General features: G+C 35.2%; 1 protein-coding gene across 1 annotated transcript in view; it reads right to left on the reverse strand.

Annotated features, from left to right (window-relative positions):
- The window catches only part of PCLO (piccolo presynaptic cytomatrix protein), a 150,793-nt gene that overhangs the window by 22,096 nt on the left and 111,184 nt on the right, over nt 1-17,513 (reverse strand). The window contains 8 exon segments of the mRNA XM_072399050.1: nt 724-901; nt 1,291-1,362; nt 2,010-2,103; nt 4,440-4,570; nt 5,146-5,196; nt 7,133-7,344; nt 10,159-10,226; nt 12,375-12,483. Coding sequence (XP_072255151.1) covers nt 724-901; nt 1,291-1,362; nt 2,010-2,103; nt 4,440-4,570; nt 5,146-5,196; nt 7,133-7,344; nt 10,159-10,226; nt 12,375-12,483 — 915 coding nt within the window.

The following is a 17,513-nucleotide window of genomic DNA, read 5'->3' on the forward strand; positions in this document are numbered from 1 at the left end:
TACAGCAGCAGCAACCCAATTCAAGTCATTCCTGTTTGAAGGTAGTTTTAGCAGTGGCACATTCTTTTCAATCAAATGGTATTAAGCCTTCTTTGATTGGCAGGCAGAGATTGACCAATAGTTTGCTACAGCAGTCCCTGTTGTAACTGAAGCAAAATTTTTCTGCTATTGACCAATCTATACCGATTTTTATTAGGAATTTAAAGACCTTAGATTACACAGGGAACAATGAAGAATTTGCTGAGATTGTACTGTAGAAGGAATATGTTTTAAGAATTAGACGTCAGCAAATGAAACATCAGTGAACACTTTGCTAGCAGCAGGACAGTTTTAAATAGCAAGGTAAGGCCCACATTTACTATAGGCAAAGAGCACAGGCTATGCTTTGCTACAAGAATTAAGATGATTTTTGGGGGGATAATAGACCCAAATAGTGTATCATGGGTTTGTAGTTAATTTAAAGATAGGTTGGTGCACTGAATGTGAGTGATATAAAGCAAGGTGGTTAAGGTGCACACTGTTCTTGCATTTCATTTCAGTTTTTCTTTCAAATAAAGCATTATGCTTTGAACAAAAGTCAGCTCCAAGAATGCATTCAAGTAAATGAAAAAATCCTATATATACACTAGGGGAAAAAGTGGTATACACTAATATAAACCTATATACCCTATAGCATAAAAGGATGCATATGTTAATTTCACTTTAAATATTGCAATATATTACCTTTAGATGGGTCTGGAAAGATTCCATGACTTCTGCTTTTAATGACTGATGGTTTTGGCGACTGCTGACTGCTTGGACCAGAGTGTTTTGTGTGGTCAATACTGTCACTCTGTTCCTTCAAAGGGTACCATCGTGGCGTATTGTCAAGAAAGGCAGCATTTGATAAATCAATTAACACCTAAAAGCAAATACATTTGTATACACATGAATATGTGGATAAACACATGTAAATATTAAAATATAAAGCCGCTAATCAACAATTACAATTGAGCTGGTGTTGGTGTTGCAATTGGCATTTATTTGATAGCCACTGAATACAAGTATACATTGGTATACAGGTATACATTGCCTTATAAATATATTTGGAGTTTTCTATTTAACAGTAGGAAGTTTGAAATCTATCATTAGAACAGTTGCAGCTTACATCTATTTAATACAATTGCAAGAAATAAGGTAGATTTACGAGCAGGGACAGTATACCAATTGACAGAACATTAAATCAAATGATTTGAAAACATAGGCAAAACTAACATAGTTTGTAAACCTCCTTTCTTATTTGACACTTACCTCACCAAGAAAATCATTTGAAGAGAATCTGTCATAATCCCACACAGTAACTTCTAAAGTTTTCTTCTTTAGCTGTATTGAAATTCAATTCATGGTTAATTCCATTTTCACATTGTCACAGCCACTGTATCAATTTCACAGGTAGTTTAATAATAGCACTAAAAAAACTTTGATTGTTGAAAGACATTGCACATTATCCACACCTTCAAGAGCCCACAATTTTGAATGTTTGTCAAATGACTTAATAGAAACATTGATTTTGAAATATTACTCTGTTGCATAAAACATTTAAACTGACTCACTTTTTAATGTTTAGTTTGCAGTGAGTTACTGCTTATTTACATAATATGTATGGTATTTTTCTAGCTTTTGCTAAAGGAAGCTATTTGTTCCTTTTTATTTAAATGTTTCAGGTGCATGGGATAACAATTTACTATGTCGTTTAGTCCTAATCTAAAAAAATGCTATTGCAAAAATGTTATGATTTTGTCTTTTATTACAGATTATTAAAACAAAAAAACCCCCACTTGGTATGATCTTTTAGAAAAACTATAATTTACTTACTAGAAATTAGCTGTTTGTCAGTAAAAAGTGTGAACATTGAAGAAAGATGATAAAAACAATTATGTAAATTATAAATAAAATGCTACAACATCATTTAAGTATTCTAGTTCAGGTGGTATAAGCTAAGGTCTATCTATAAGTCTAACCCAACAAACCTGCTCAATGGAGATATTCTTGTAAATCACAGTCTGATTCCATTCTGGGTTTAAACTTTTCTGTACATGTTTTGTTCTTCTTTTATATTCAGCACTGAAAAAGAAATAAAGGAAATAAGATCATAATTGAAAAAGGAAAGATAACATCTTATTAACTGTGGGAAGCAGTTGATTATTTCTTAAACAAACCTAATTTCCCATTTCAAGATGTAATAGCTATAATGCCATAGCCATTTTTTTTCACAATATGCTCGAAAAAAAAATGTTTGTGGATTATTAATCTCTGTGGTTATGGTGCATAGATCTTTATAAAATGGAGGTCAGTTTCTTATCTTCATTAGGGGACTAATAAAAAAGTTGCCCTAAAGCTAAACTCCAAACTTTTATTCTTACAGTTGTACAAGCTCTGCACTGAAATTGCTATGTTTGATTTTATTGAAAACTGATCTTTTTAGAATTTTACTTGCTTTAGCTAAACTGTCCCTGGTGCACTCTTTGAAAACATTTTACATGTTGGCATCACATGAGTGTGTTTCCTAGTAAGTTCTACAGTTTTAAGGAAGCTGTGCACATCCCCTCCAGCCATAACCTGCTTGCATTACATAATCAAAAGCAAGGAGACCCATTGATGACATCACCTTGCCTAAAATACGGTATTTCATAAAATCATAAATGCTTGGTTTAATAATTTCATTAGTGTGCTGCTGAAAGTAAAAGGGAGGTATCAACAGGTGGAATTTTAAATGTAATAACCATAATGCACCTTTGACTTTTATATGGGAAAGCAGAGAAAGGTGTAGGGGCTCCTAAGTGTTATTCTTGCTAATAGAGCTCCACAGGTGATTGTATAAGCTTTACTAGAGGTAGTAAGGAAGTTAACATTCAGGGCAATTTACTCTAGGAAATCAAATACTTACTAGGTCATTTAATTTTAAAAAAAACCTATTTATTGTTAACCCAGCTGGGCTGAATTATTAATCATCCTATGTAATTACAAAACAGTAGTCTTAATGGGGAGGCACAAATAGTTATTGTTAAACTTTTTTTGTCAATAAAAACCATTTGAGTTGTAACTAGACTGCAGTTAAACTAGTCTGCATCAACACTGCATCAGTCAATTTCAAGTTCCTGGTATAAAATAGAATAAACCACTTGTACATTTTGATCTTTTTTGTACAGTGATACATAAGAGTTGATTTACTAAAGGAGTTTAGGTTGTTCCCTTAGCAAAGAGTTTTATCACTGTACAAGGGAATTTTCACTTTGCTTCATGAATGTAGTGAAATTCATTTTGCAAAATATGATAATGTGTTGCTGTCCAAACAAAGTAGAAAGGAAATTATAATGACTTTACAAGCTGTTACCAATAACGCCAACAATGTTCTTTCTTCATTGAAAGTTTGATCACTCAAAAAAACCCTAGGATTATATTAGTAAATATTCAAACTCTACCTGGCATTCTGGACAACCATCACTTGGCTGCAACGACCCAGTACCGAGAAACAGTGCATTCATTACACAAAGATGTGAAAGCACAGGGAGCAACCAAGATAAAACAGAAGATACACATGAAAGACATAACACAAAGATTAAATGCATTCATTATTTTTGACAATACAAAAATTGCCCGCAGCACATTGATCAGAAATGTGCTACAGGCACAAACAATCCACTGAAAAAAGTCAAAGCCAACACACAACAAACAAAAGCAAAATTACACTTTACAATCCAATCCCATAACCAGCCAATACTGTACATGCATTTATCACAAAACAATAACAATAATGAAAAATATATTTCTGGTAATTATTGCATCACACAATTGAGGTTTAAAAAAAGATCACAATTTAACATTTAAAAGCACTTTTTGTACACCCTATGGTACATAAATATAATGTGCAATGACAAATAGTGGACCATCTCCAGAAAATATTAACCCAAAAATATCAGAAAAAATAGATTTTGCTTTAATAGTTCTTATTGAATCACAGGATACAAAGTTCACAACATTTTGTGATATTGTATATTTTAAAGACAATATAAAAAAATTAATGTGCACAAAATAACATTGAAACAAAGGTAAAGTAGAGCTATTGGAAATACTTACCCCAACCTGCTCGTGAAAAATAGAATATTAAATATAGTAGGGCACTAATATTAAACAGATCAGAATAGAATCTGATTCCAGCTTTTTGTTAATCTCCGTGTTACACCTATCTCTAATTTAAGCAGAGTTTACTGGCTAAAAATAACATTTTTTCCTCCATCTTGCCCATGCATGGATAAATTGTAGCAAACTGTATTTAATATTGCTCTCATGTACATATTGTGATCTCTGAAATTACAATTGTCTGCATTTTAACAGACCACTGATGTTGATTGTTAATTTGTCAAAGCAAATGCCTGTATAATTGGTTTTGTTCATCTTACCCTCTTCCTGGAAGAAGATATACTTTCACAAAAGGGTCTGAATAACCATTGTTATCTCTGGGAACAAGATTCCTTGCTTGAAGTATATGGATTATGAGATTACCAAGATGTTTATCATAATTAACCTGAAGCTATAAAGAAAAGAAAAGACAATGGTATTGTGAAAAAAATCCAAATGCATAACATCTTACCATTTTATATTAGCATTGCTGTTTTTCAGCAAGTAAGTTATTTCATATGAGAAGACAGAGCAAGGGTATGTGTACATTTGATTTTACCCAACCCCTGTGTATGTCCCATAGACTTGTTTTACGAGAATTAGCCAGCTCAGGCCTTTTGAAGAATCCAGCACAGAGCCCATGACTGAATTGATGAGTATATTCTCAGAACAATTTGATATAGGTAGAGATTATATTTTTCATGCCTCTAAATGTTAGAGGTAGTCTTTGAAGACGGTAAGTTAAATCACTCCCCTCAATTCAAAACTAAGCTATACTGTACATTCTGAACAAGTATGCATTACATTTAGATGCTATTATTTTTATTCTTGGTTGAATGAGCCTCATTTAGAATTTGCAATGTAATAGAATAGTAGAACAAAGGATGTAGAAACACAAATCCCTGCATATTATTGAAATGTTTAATTCCATTCTCAAAAGTAAGAAGACAAAACAAGAAAATAGGATATAAATGGGGTTTTAGATACCTGAATGTCGCCAGTAATTGGATGCGAGTGTGTTTTTTTATCTTCAGTGGACTGAAAAAAAAAATACAATAGTTTTTCTTAGCATACTTTATTTTTGAATGTAATTCTATCCCAATAAGTAGTCAGTTGGTGTCTTTCAAACACTACAGATTTCTTTGATGGCATAAAAGTAAATGATCTGTTGCAAAGACAATTTCTCCTGTCCGGCATCATGATCGTAGTAGCTAAACTGCCAGAAGGAACCTGTTTGACATTACCTAGCTTTGCACAGAAAGTCACTGACTTTGACAACAGTTTATTTCAGTAAAAGAAAAAAGAATAAAGATTACAGAGGAAACAGACTGATCCTGTATACTTTGTGTGGGCAACTGCCAGTCCTCTTTCTTTCTGCTTCTGATTTTAGCCCTGTTATCTTTGTCAGAGCTGTGCCCGTACTACAGGTTGCCACACAGAAATGTGCAAGTGTGCCTTTGATGTCATCAAATGAATAGTTTAAGTCTGTGTCTGGGAAAGACTTTTTCAGCCTCTGTCAGGTTATTTCTGCATGTCAGCAATTAGATTCCTATGGCTTCACTGACTACTGCCCTGGTAGTTCAACTTGGAAAAATAAACCTTCTTGCAAGGTACTCCTTGGACTACATGCCATTAGGGAGGTTGACACAGGAAAAAAATAGGTACACAAAAATCAATAAAGTTTAAGAGCTTATTTATTGTTATGCATAATAAATAAGTTCATCAAAGCAGCAAGATCTGCAAAAGTCTAAAAAGTTCAGTGTTATTTGACCTGTATACTTTTGAAAAAAATGTCATGAATGGTTCAGTGGCTTGCACTCTTCTCTTTGCAGCACTAGGGTCTCAGGTCTGTGTCTTGGCCAGGACACTATCTGCGTGGAGTTTGTATGTTCTCCCTGTGTTTGTGTGAGTTTCCCCTGGACACTCTGATTTCTTCCCACATCCCAATAACATGGGATTAGGTGAATTGACTCCCTTAAAATTGATTTTAGACTGTGTTAATAACAAATGACTAACGGTTGTTAAATTGGGAGACCTTCTGAGGGACAGCTAGTGAAATGGTTATGAGGCTGCATAATATATTGGTGCAATATAAATACAAGATAATAACAATAACATAACAAACTTTATTTACAGGTATAAGGAGTATAATTTGTTGAAGCATGCTGAACTGAGCCCAGAGTTCTTGCCAGATCACCGTCGAACAGACCAATTGATTTTTTTACATCAGTTGGGGAGCCTTTGTCAGCTTCTGGTAGGTTCTTCCTGTAGTTTAGCAATTACGTCCTCATGGCTCCTCTAACTACACTAACAATATTGTTGAACTGTGTCCTGACCATAGCTCCCCCTTGGAGTTCTGTCATAATTCCCTTTTCCCACAGTCCAATAAGCATAACCATTGTAACCCAGTGCAATATCAGTTATAGAGGAAGGGAAGCAGGTTGCAGAAATTTAATATAAATTATGAATTCTACAGCATGCAACAAATTCTGCTTAAGATCATTTCTATATGCCTGACTACTCTGCTTAGTGAACATGTAAAGTGTTGTGAAATACTTTTATCTGGTGTTACATTAGTTAGGTAAAAAAAAAATCTGTAGCAGTAATTTTTAACTACAACTTTAACTGTTGGAATGTTAAATGTCATTGGAAATTATCTGCCTAAACAGAATATTTTTTCAGCTATAGAATTAAACTTCATCATTAAGTAAACATGATTTCAGTAAAGGTTTGTTTTGGGATTGTGTTTCGAGTACTTGTACAATCTGATAACAGTTTGCAGAATGCATTGTGGAAGCACCCAATTCAATCCTTTATCAAATAGTTTTTTTTTGGATATTGCTAGCATTTTATAAGTAACTACTTTTGAGTATGTGTGATAGTATTTAATAGATTTGTTAGATTATATCTACCTTTTCTTGTTTTCCATATTTAGAAATATAGAACATTTAGGGACCTTTGAGCAAATATTTACCTTACTGCTGTGTCGTTTCTTGCTCACCGAGGGGGAGCCAGGCTGGCCAGGGCTAGGTACTGCACTGGAGGCTGTTGATGTGGTTCCAGAATGTATATATGATCCTTTCTCTAATGCAGAAGACACACCAGAAGGTGTTTGCTGCTGGGAAACCTTCTGGAGTTCAGCTGCTAACTGTTTTGGATCCACTCCAGGTGACTTTGTTTTCTCCACTGTAATTATTTACAGAAGAAATAAGGACCACATAGAAATAGAATTTTGCATTATGACATTCAGGTCATTTAACTTCTAGATCATAACTCTTTTAGTCCCACATTAAATGGCTTATAGGATAAAAGTATTGCTTGCATCAGTTGGAATAGATGACTGCCTGTAAGTCTAAGGCTAAATTCTTAGTATTTTTTTCAAAGCTGCAGTTAACCACATTTAGCCTCTTCCTAAAAAATACATAATTCACCGTATTAACTGTGAACTGAGGAGGATACATTATATAAAATGGCACCTAAAGAAAAAAGTGATTTAAATTTAGCTAAAAGTGTAAAAGCACTGCGCAGAATTGGCTTAGTCTAATTAGGAGTCATAAAGCTCCTTCGAAGCAAGAGGATGTAAGAAATCCTCTTTGCATACTAACATTCACTAAATCAAAGTACTGTACAAAGTGAGGTCTCCAAATTTTCTAATTCTGCTTTATTAAATTAAACCAATATGCACTTTATTACATCCAGCATACATACTGCTATAAACTACTGACATTATAGTTTTAAAAATAGACTCTTGGTTAAAAACTACAAATTTATGTTACCAAGCTTTCATGTTCATCACAACATTATTCATGTTGCTAGGACAATGCACGATAAAGTTACTTCTAAATTAAATAAAGACATATTTTAAAAGCCCACTTTTTGATTTAGGGCAATTATATGAAACAATGCAAACAAATAAAACATTTATGTAATAGTGGGTAATAATAAAGTGATAAATAGGAAAGAAGAAGTATAAAAAAGTCCCAATTAGTGTTAATAATGGGTTAAATAAAAACTTTTTACTTTAAAAGTTTACAGAAAACCTGTTTTATGCACTCATAGGGCTGTATAAGGGTAAAAAGCTTACAGTTACACTAAATAATTGCTGCGGATTGCTGTTGCTGTGATCATACAGGCAGGATCTGCTATGTTGAGTTCCAAAGCCATTAGCCCTGATTTATTAAAGCTCTCCAAGGCTGGGAGGATACACTTTCACAGTGAAGCTGGGTGATCCAGCAAACCTGGAATAGATCTGGTCCAGGATTCAAAACATTTGCTAACAAATAGCAAATGACTTTCAGGAAATCCATTCCAGGTTTGCTGGATCACCAAACTTTACTGGTGAAAGTGTATCCTATAAAACAAGCCCATTGTGTCAGGATGACATTCAGTATTTTCAAAGTAATTAAATCATTAGTTTCTTTGTAGGACTGTAGTCTACCACTGTAGTCTGGACTGGAGTGCAGGTATGCTTTAAATATCCATTCATAAAGGGTGGAATTTAAAACAAATGAAGGTTACCAATTCTCTTGCAACACAAACTGGGGCCTGAATGTCAAAATTACAGCCACTCACAATAGATTCTAACACCACTGGATTTGCAGCAGTGGAAGGAAAACCAGGTACCAAGGTACTTTCATAAAGTTTTTGGGGGGGCAGTACATAAGGGTGCTGAGAAGTTCCTGGCTTTGCCCCCCTCCAGATGAAATAGAAAAATGAGTTTGGGGGCATATGATAGCCTAATATATCTTAGTGTGTAACTGTGCAAATATCAGGTCTTTGCGAATCTTAAAACTGTTTTTTCTTTTAGTTTGAAGCTGTGATTGCAGAGGCACAAGCAAGTTTCATGTCGTTGGAGTTACGGGCTGTCATGAAGTTTTTTGTTTCTCCAGGGAAAGTCAGCAATGGACGTTTTCACTGAGATGTCACAAGCACTGGGGGAGAATTGTTCTTCCTACAGCACTGTCAAAACCTGGATATCTCGTTTCAAGACTGGGCATTTCACCATTGAAGATGAGCCCCGCAGTGGGCGCCCCCCCAACCACAACTGACCGGGCAACCTGTGATGGTGTCCATGGACTGATTATTGGGGACCGCAAAAAAGATACCTGACATCTCATGGGAGCGTGTTGGGTTTGTTATCACCACTATTCCAGACATGCACAAGCTTTCAGCGAAGTGGGTGCCAAAATGTTTGAACAGTGATCAGAAGAAGGAACGAGTTGAAGCATCCAAAGCCGTTTTGGCCCATTTTGAAGCTGCAAATGACTTTTTGCTAGGTTAGTGACTGAGGATGAAACCTGACTCCACATCCATGATCCTGAAACCAAGGAACAGTCAAAGGAATGGCGGCACAGCAGGTCCCCGTGACCAAAGTAGTTCCGAACCCAGAAATCGGCCAAAAAAGTCATGGCTTCTTTTTTTTGGGACAAAGACGGTATCCTGTTGGTGGTCCCCAGTATTATGCTAACCTCCTGGACCAGCTGAAGGAGGAAATTAATTTGAAACGCCGTGGAAAGATGACTAAAGGGATCCTTTTTTTGCAGGACTTTTGCACCTGCGCACACGTCCAATGTTGTGGCTGCCAAATTGAACACCCTGGGTTTCCAAATGGTCCACTATCCCCCCTACTCACCTGACCTTGCCCCTTCAGACTGTTTCTGGGGCAACGTTTTGAGGACATTTCTGACGTCAAAGATGCTGCAGAGAGCTAGTTTGCGGCTCAAACAAAGGACTTTTATTTGAACGGTCTAGAAAAGCTGCAACTATGCTGTAGTAAGTGCATCAGTCGCGGGGGGAATATGTTCAATAAATGTGTTATTTCATAACTCTGGCTCTCTTCTTTTTGGGCAAAGCCAGGAACTTCTCAGCACCCCCTCATACTTGGTACATCCAAAGTTCATAAATAGTTATTGACGAGTTAATAAACAGGATGGATCAAATACTCAAATACTTACTTTAACTACTATGAATTTCAAATTGCAAAATACATATGTGACTTACTAGCTCTTCCTGGTTCATGCAACTCTGAGTTCTGAGGAGTTTCAGAATTCGATAGCATGTTGATATCCCTGAGAGAAAAGGGAAAACAACTTGAGAATTAAATACAATTTACAGTTACAGTTCAGCTTCTCTTGGGCTTTATATTACTTATGTTGCATTGAGAGGCTAAATGTAGACAAATGTTTTAGTTCAGCAACAATATGACTCTCCATATTCCACTTCCACCTGTCCCTGTACCTATCAGTATTGCATGGATAGGATGAGCTTGAAGATAAAGATTGTGTTGTAATGAAGGCTTAGTGAAGAAGGTTCTTCATGATAGTGGCTTGGTAAATACGGTGATATTGATTCTGATTCTACTGTGTTTTTTTCTTAGCAGTGTAACAAGAAAACCTGCAGTGGTGTCCTTCAATGTCATAATGTGTCAGTTTCATGGCTACTAATCCAGAAAAAGGTTTGTTTTCGATTTCTGAAAATATGAGTGTTTAGCTTCTTTTGGCACAAATCATTGGTTCAGTATACAAATGTTCAACACACAATATACAATTTTCCTTTTTATAAACCTGAAAATGTAATAAAAACTGAAACTGAACCTCGGTGTTGGCCTTTACCCTAAGCTTTAGTCTAGGCCAGTGTTTCTCAAACTTTTTAACATGGGGGAACCCTTGAAGTAACTTTTAGTTCTTCAGGGAACCCCTGCTATATCCACAGCTCACAGTACATTAGTGGTGATCAGTAGGAAGAATGCATTTTACATTGTTGGCCCATGGGAAGAATGTCACCCTTATAGATAGCCAAAAAGATTTTTGCCATCAATTAAACTGACCCGAGAGATACAAACTGCTCATGAACCCCAAGCAAACGCTGGAGGAACCCTATGGTGAACTATGAAAAACACTGGTCTAGGCTTTAACAGAAATCTTAAACCTTGGACAAAATGCATGATATCACTGTTGAAATTACTATTTAAAAAAAGTAATAAATACCATCAGGATACTATTAGAAAATATTATTTCATTGAAGATGGAGCCAGTGGACCTACTTTTTTCTTACCTAAGTTATCAGTTGAAAGTTTGTTTTATTTTTTTATATGCCTAGCTACAATACATGTGAATATATAAATCATTTATGACTTTTTTTTAATGATGGCTGTACATTGCATTTCTAATTTTCAATCAATTCACTTGTGAAGAAGCTCTGTGTTCTTCTGTTTTCATATTAAGCCACACACTCACACTTCCCATCATCAACTTTGTTCATGTATCAAATCTTGATGGTTGGCTTGTTTCCTTACCACTGCTGCAGTATAATACTCGTATCTTTTAAAACATGTGTGCATGGTACAAATCATATGTCTGCTTGCCTTTCTTCAGGATTCACATATAATAATCCAAGTTAATTCCTATCGGATAACACTAATATGAAAGAGAGAACTGATTTTAGGTGAACGATGTTTGTCTCATCCAGTTACTGTAGGTATTATTACGGGGGGTTATAGACAAGGGAGAAATGACGGGACAACTGTGAAGAAGGGGGTCAACCCTGTGTGAGTTGTGAGTAACAGCCTGGGTCCATGAGGTGGAGTAGGGCCCTACCAGGGCCTTTGGCTGCACTTCTTGGGATCCCCCTGAGGATCTACTGCAGGGCCTAAGAAGGGCATACTCGGAACTTTCCTAAACTGGACAGTTTTTATGTGTTTTGGGAACCCTGGAAGTTAGGGCATCATAAGCTGGCCTCCCAACAGAAGATGATACAGATGGGGGGGGGGGCATCAGAGCTTTGTCATCCTAGGAGACAGTCCAGGTATTGGTATGTTATTTTTTGAGTATGCTGAACCCTTTCCTTTTTCTCCCATATTTTACAAGATTTTAATGAAACATGTAGATCTCAAAAGTGACTGAACCTGTTTAATCTTTGTGCCATCAATGAAGAACCCATACCAGCAGCTCTCTAGGAGGTGTACTATACCAAGCTTATATAATTACAAATACTGTATATATCAGGATCAAAAATCAAGTCTGCATATTTTAAAAGAGGCTTAAGTCTTATGTCATACTGAATTCAGTGTGCAAATAAATAATGTTTATGAGTTTATATTGCTCTTAAAAGGTATGTTTCATTAATGTAACCTAATGTAACCTTTGTAATGATCTAGTATTCACATGACCAAAAGCAAGCTTAAGAACTAGAACAAAGGAAGATGAAGACAAACTCACAGTCTTACACATATTTCCACTTCCCCACTTGACTGACTAATGATACTTTGCACTTCTTCATATGTCTTTGCAGTTAATGGGAAACCATTCCATTCTAAAATTTGCATTCCTGGAAAAAATAGTAAGATATTGTTAATAAATGAAACATATGTATATCAATATATTTATATATATATATATATATATATATATATATATATATATATATATATATTTTTTTTCTATTTTCTTTGTGGCGCTCATATAGATCCACATAATATACTATTAATGTGCAGATCTATGAATAATAAAAATGTAATAACTGACAGATGCCCACATGATCACCAAACATATGTAGTCAGACGATCAAATATTCAAATATATACAATAAAACTACAGTAATATTGCAGTATGGTAGAAGATACATCTTAACTACAAACTTTGTTGGTAATCCAGTTATTTACAATTTATGTAAGAGTTTCTTGTATCAATGGCAAACTGCCACACTTGGGTTAAAAAGAAAATGAGAATACACAAAACCATGTGCAAAGCACAGAATGCCAAAGCTATAAATCAGATTTATATTTGCTGCAGTCAGACTATTAAAGTAGTATATTCACCATCTGTGCATTTCAACATTTTGCACATTCCATATTGAACAATCCTATAAACTGAATAGGTTCAGTGAAGGTGCTCTAAAGTCCAATGTGCACAAAGTGCAAGATCTGACATGCTTTTTTTCTTTCATGGCAGGTAAAATTGTATGTTAAACATCATGAGTGTGGACAATTCGTTTGCATGTCCACTTTAAAGAGACACCATCAGCTTGTTATGAAGTGCCTCTACAAAGGACCCATAACAATATCTCCCTCCATAATATTTACCTTACCAGCACACCCCTGCTGCTTTCTACATCTGCAGCATCCCACAATACTTTACACTTCCAGTTTTGGAGTAGCATGTGACCATCTTTTCTAATAAATGATCACGTCCAGAAGTCACTCACTAAGACCAAACATGGTACATGACCGGGGTAGTGATATCATTGTTTGCCCAGGGCAACTACATCTGTCATATTAGATTCAGCTGTAGGATTGGTGTGGAGCAGTGGTGGTGATTATGGGAAGGTTGTAGAGGTAAGCCTTTGCATAGACATTCTGCCTGGTATGAACAAGATGACAGTGTCTCTTTACGTTCATTGTTGGTAATGCCTAGCTATTCAGCTAAATGGTTATTTTTCTTTCTTGATATATTGTGCATTTATGTGCATAAGCATCGGTACAAACAATATAAATATTGTTTTGAGGTCATATTTAAGTATAAATAACAAGATAAACAATATGTTTCCTAAGTGGCTAATACATTTGATGCCATTCTCAAATCACTTACATAACTTGCTGCTTTAGGCAGCAGTGCAAACATATGCTAGGTGTACGTAAACAAAATCTAAACGGTGTATACAACATCTAGGTGATGCAAATATATTAAGCAACTGAATCTTACAAATGTAGAATTTATACAATTGACAAAACCTATAGTGCACTATGATATAGTGTATCTTCGGTATCTGAAGGAATGTGATTTCTTAAAGTAGCTTTTTTGAAACAATCGCAAAATTGATTGCATTAAACTACAGATTCAAACTCAAAATAAAACTGCATTTTAAATAACAGGCAGGTATAAAAATAATATATATATATATGCATGAAAAGTAAATCTGGAAGAAAGATGCATTGTGATATTACAAAATCTATATTTTATCATTAAAAACACAGATTGTATTCATGTGCTGCTTTAAGAAGAGATTTCACATTCTCAGTTTTCACACAGCAAGCTGAGATATTTCAATAGAGCACACAAGGAAAGTCCACTGCAAAATAATACAATCATCACTTACAAAAACTAAAATGGATCTTCGTACATGTTTTGCCGTATTCCTGTGCTGTGGCATAACAAAATCCAAAAATAGTATATTGATATCGTTGAATTAACCTGCACCACCTGCTGTAAAATAACGTCATAAAACACAGGATACAGCCCGAAAGTATAGTCTATGCAACTGAAAAGATTTGGAATCCATAAATAAATTCATTAATGAATATAAAAAGGAAGCAAATGCAATATGAAAATACAATTTTAATGTTCTGAGTGTAATCTGGGCACACATCCATTCAACAAAACAAACATATACATTCAAATGAATTAAATTATATCTAAATCCAACCTTTTGGCCTATTTTAAATGAAGTAGAAAATGATTACAATCAGGTTTTCACCATCTGTTTGCCATTGGGAGAGTTCCACTCACTGTATGTCTTGTAGGCATAGCAGAAAGTGAGAATAAACCTTTTTAACTGAGGGAAATCCTCTTTTGGACAGTTGTCAGCAAAATAATTGCCTCCTTAAAAGATTTCCCCTTAATTTCGGTTCTGGAGAAATCTGTCAAGTTGGATTTTCTCATCACTTACAGTCCTGTGATAGCGGTCCTCAGGGCAAGTCCATAAATAAAGAAATCAAATCTCCCGGGGACACACACAACAGTAAAAACCTGACCGTGTGTAAATAATTATCTAGGTCATAGAACAGAAAAATTGGGTATATTTATAATGCAATGTATGTAAATGTGACATTCAACAAACATACAGTGCACGTGAATCAATTACTGCATTTAAAACGCATAAAAGAGATACACCTGAAGTGAATATTCCACAAATACCACATCCACTGCTTTATAATGATACTCCTTTAAATAATAAACAGATTAAAATGTAAGAGCCTAGGAAAAATTCAGATTCAAAAAAATCTGTAGAGAAAACACCCTCCTTAATATAAAACCTTTTTTTTTTTTTTAATTTTAATGTGAAACATCTAAACAACCTGATTGGTCAGTATGGTCAGTTTTGTAGCATGTTATATTATATTTCATAAAAAAAATGTTTCTGAAAATAAGAGCTATTTGCAGGAGAATGAATGTGAAACCAAAACAATAGTTACAATGATCACCTAAGGATTGGGTAATGAATAGATTTCATAGAAGAAGATAACAAGCACTTCTAAACTTCTAATATCCAGCCTAATTTAGAATATTATAATTTTGCAGGCTTACTTGAGAAAGATTTATGTTCGGCTCTCTTTTTAGTTTTCTTACTTGCGTTAGCATCAAGGGTCAAAACTCACCTAAAGTTTGATAGTTGTTACCTTGTCACCTACCCGTTCCTAAAAACTGTGAGTTAAGTTCCTAAGTGAGCCTATCAGCACCAAATATTAAAAAGAATGCAAACAAATTTGGAGGTTTTGCAACTCTAAATTTGCATTGCTATGCACAAAGTTGGATGATGGTGTGGGTGGTCAGACAGTTGAAAAAGCATAAACTGACTGTCTAATGTAGGTAATTGAATATTATGCACATTTTGTATGCAGAATAAAGACCTTTACAAATTTGTATACATTTCTGAAACCCTGGGCTTGATTAATAAAAGCTCTCCAAGACGGGGGAGGATATACTTTCATCGGTAAAACCGGGTAATCCAGCAAACCTTAATTAGATTTTTTAAAGTCATTTTATATTAGTTATAAAATGTTTTCAATCCTGGACCAGATCCATTCTAGATTTGCTGGATCACCCAGCTTCACCGAGGAAAGTGTATCCTCTCCTTGAAAAGCTTTACGAAATCAGACCCCCTGTGTCAGTTGTTGGCCCAGCAGTAGTTAAAGCAGACCTAAAATTACAAAGTGCAAATGTCACCTGGAGGTAGAGATTTTTTGACATAATAGGTGTGCAAAATTTTTTTTTTGTCAAAAAAAAAATAAAAATCTTTTTCCTGTCTCCTAGTGCTTTGCAGTGTAGAACCCAGCTCCAGAATGAAAGGGCAGTTTAACAGGAATTACATGATCATTGGCCATCCAATGATCAAGGAGGATTGTAATAGACCACCATGGAAACAGTAGCGTAGATGACATTTTCAGGGGATGCAGCAATGATAGTTTACTAAACCTGCAATAGGTAGATGTGGGTCGTAACCAACTAAAATGCTATACTTGCCAATTGTGGCAAAAGCCCAACCACATTAACAAGGATTTAGGTCCCCTTTAACCAGTATCCCATGACAATGGCTACTCATATACCACTCACCTCTGCATGTGCTAATTTCAACAAATATGGACAAATATATTATTCACAAAACTCTGGACTATGCAGAACTGGCCTTGTTTAACTTGAAGCGAACTTGAGGCCACAAGAAAACAAAAAAGCTAACAGGAGCAGGTAGCTACTGCTAAAAAAATGACTCCCCTTATAGCAGCTGAAGCTGCCCAATATTGTTATACAAATAGTTAATCCAAGATGCTGTTGACAGCATGAATAGGTCTTTCTTTGATCACATAGTAACCCCTATGTAAGCTGACCATAGAGGAGAACAAATTTGTAATAACTGGGTAGTAGGGTATAAAAAACCTAATCTATCTTCATATAGATCACTGGCCCACGAAACACACATGAGACTTCCTGGTCATTCTGTCATAAACCAGTTTAAAAAAACAAACAATGATGGAAAAATGGTTGCTGCATTAAAACCTGTAAGTTCTGGGTGTGTATTGCTTATACTGGCTTCAATACCTATTAGCAAGCAACCTGTAAAATCCAAAATGGTAATTAAGACTTTTCCGACTTTCTTGCAGGCACGTTCAGTGAGTTATATCTTTTGTTGAAATAAATTGGAGGGCCTCAAACTGAAGATGTGCTTTAGCCCTGAAAATTTGTTAGAATATTAGAAAAAAAAGCTTACATCTTTTTGTTTTCTGGTTTGTGTTAATGAATGTGCCTTTTAAATAGCTTTCTGGCTTTGTTTCCTACCTATGTCATATCTTCACATTTTACTTATTAAGGTCATGTTTTCGGGAAATACTAAATTACTTTACTACATACTAAATAAGCCAAGTTTGGACTCCAAACACTGATGTTTACATCTCTTGTGCAACTTTTTAAGCATTGACCAAACTAGTTGCTGTTTTCATAAAAACATAGCACCCCCCCCTTTTCCAAAAAAACAAAAAACGTGGTGCATGTAGTAATGAGTACTGGATCAGTACATGAGTAATCCCTTCACCATATGATTACATTATTTTAATAATGTATACCATACATTTCAGCCTCTATCATTAT

The sequence above is a fragment of the Pyxicephalus adspersus genome, chromosome 2 (genome assembly GCF_032062135.1).
Source record: "Pyxicephalus adspersus chromosome 2, UCB_Pads_2.0, whole genome shotgun sequence".
In the NCBI taxonomy this organism is placed as follows: domain Eukaryota; kingdom Metazoa; phylum Chordata; class Amphibia; order Anura; family Pyxicephalidae; genus Pyxicephalus; species Pyxicephalus adspersus.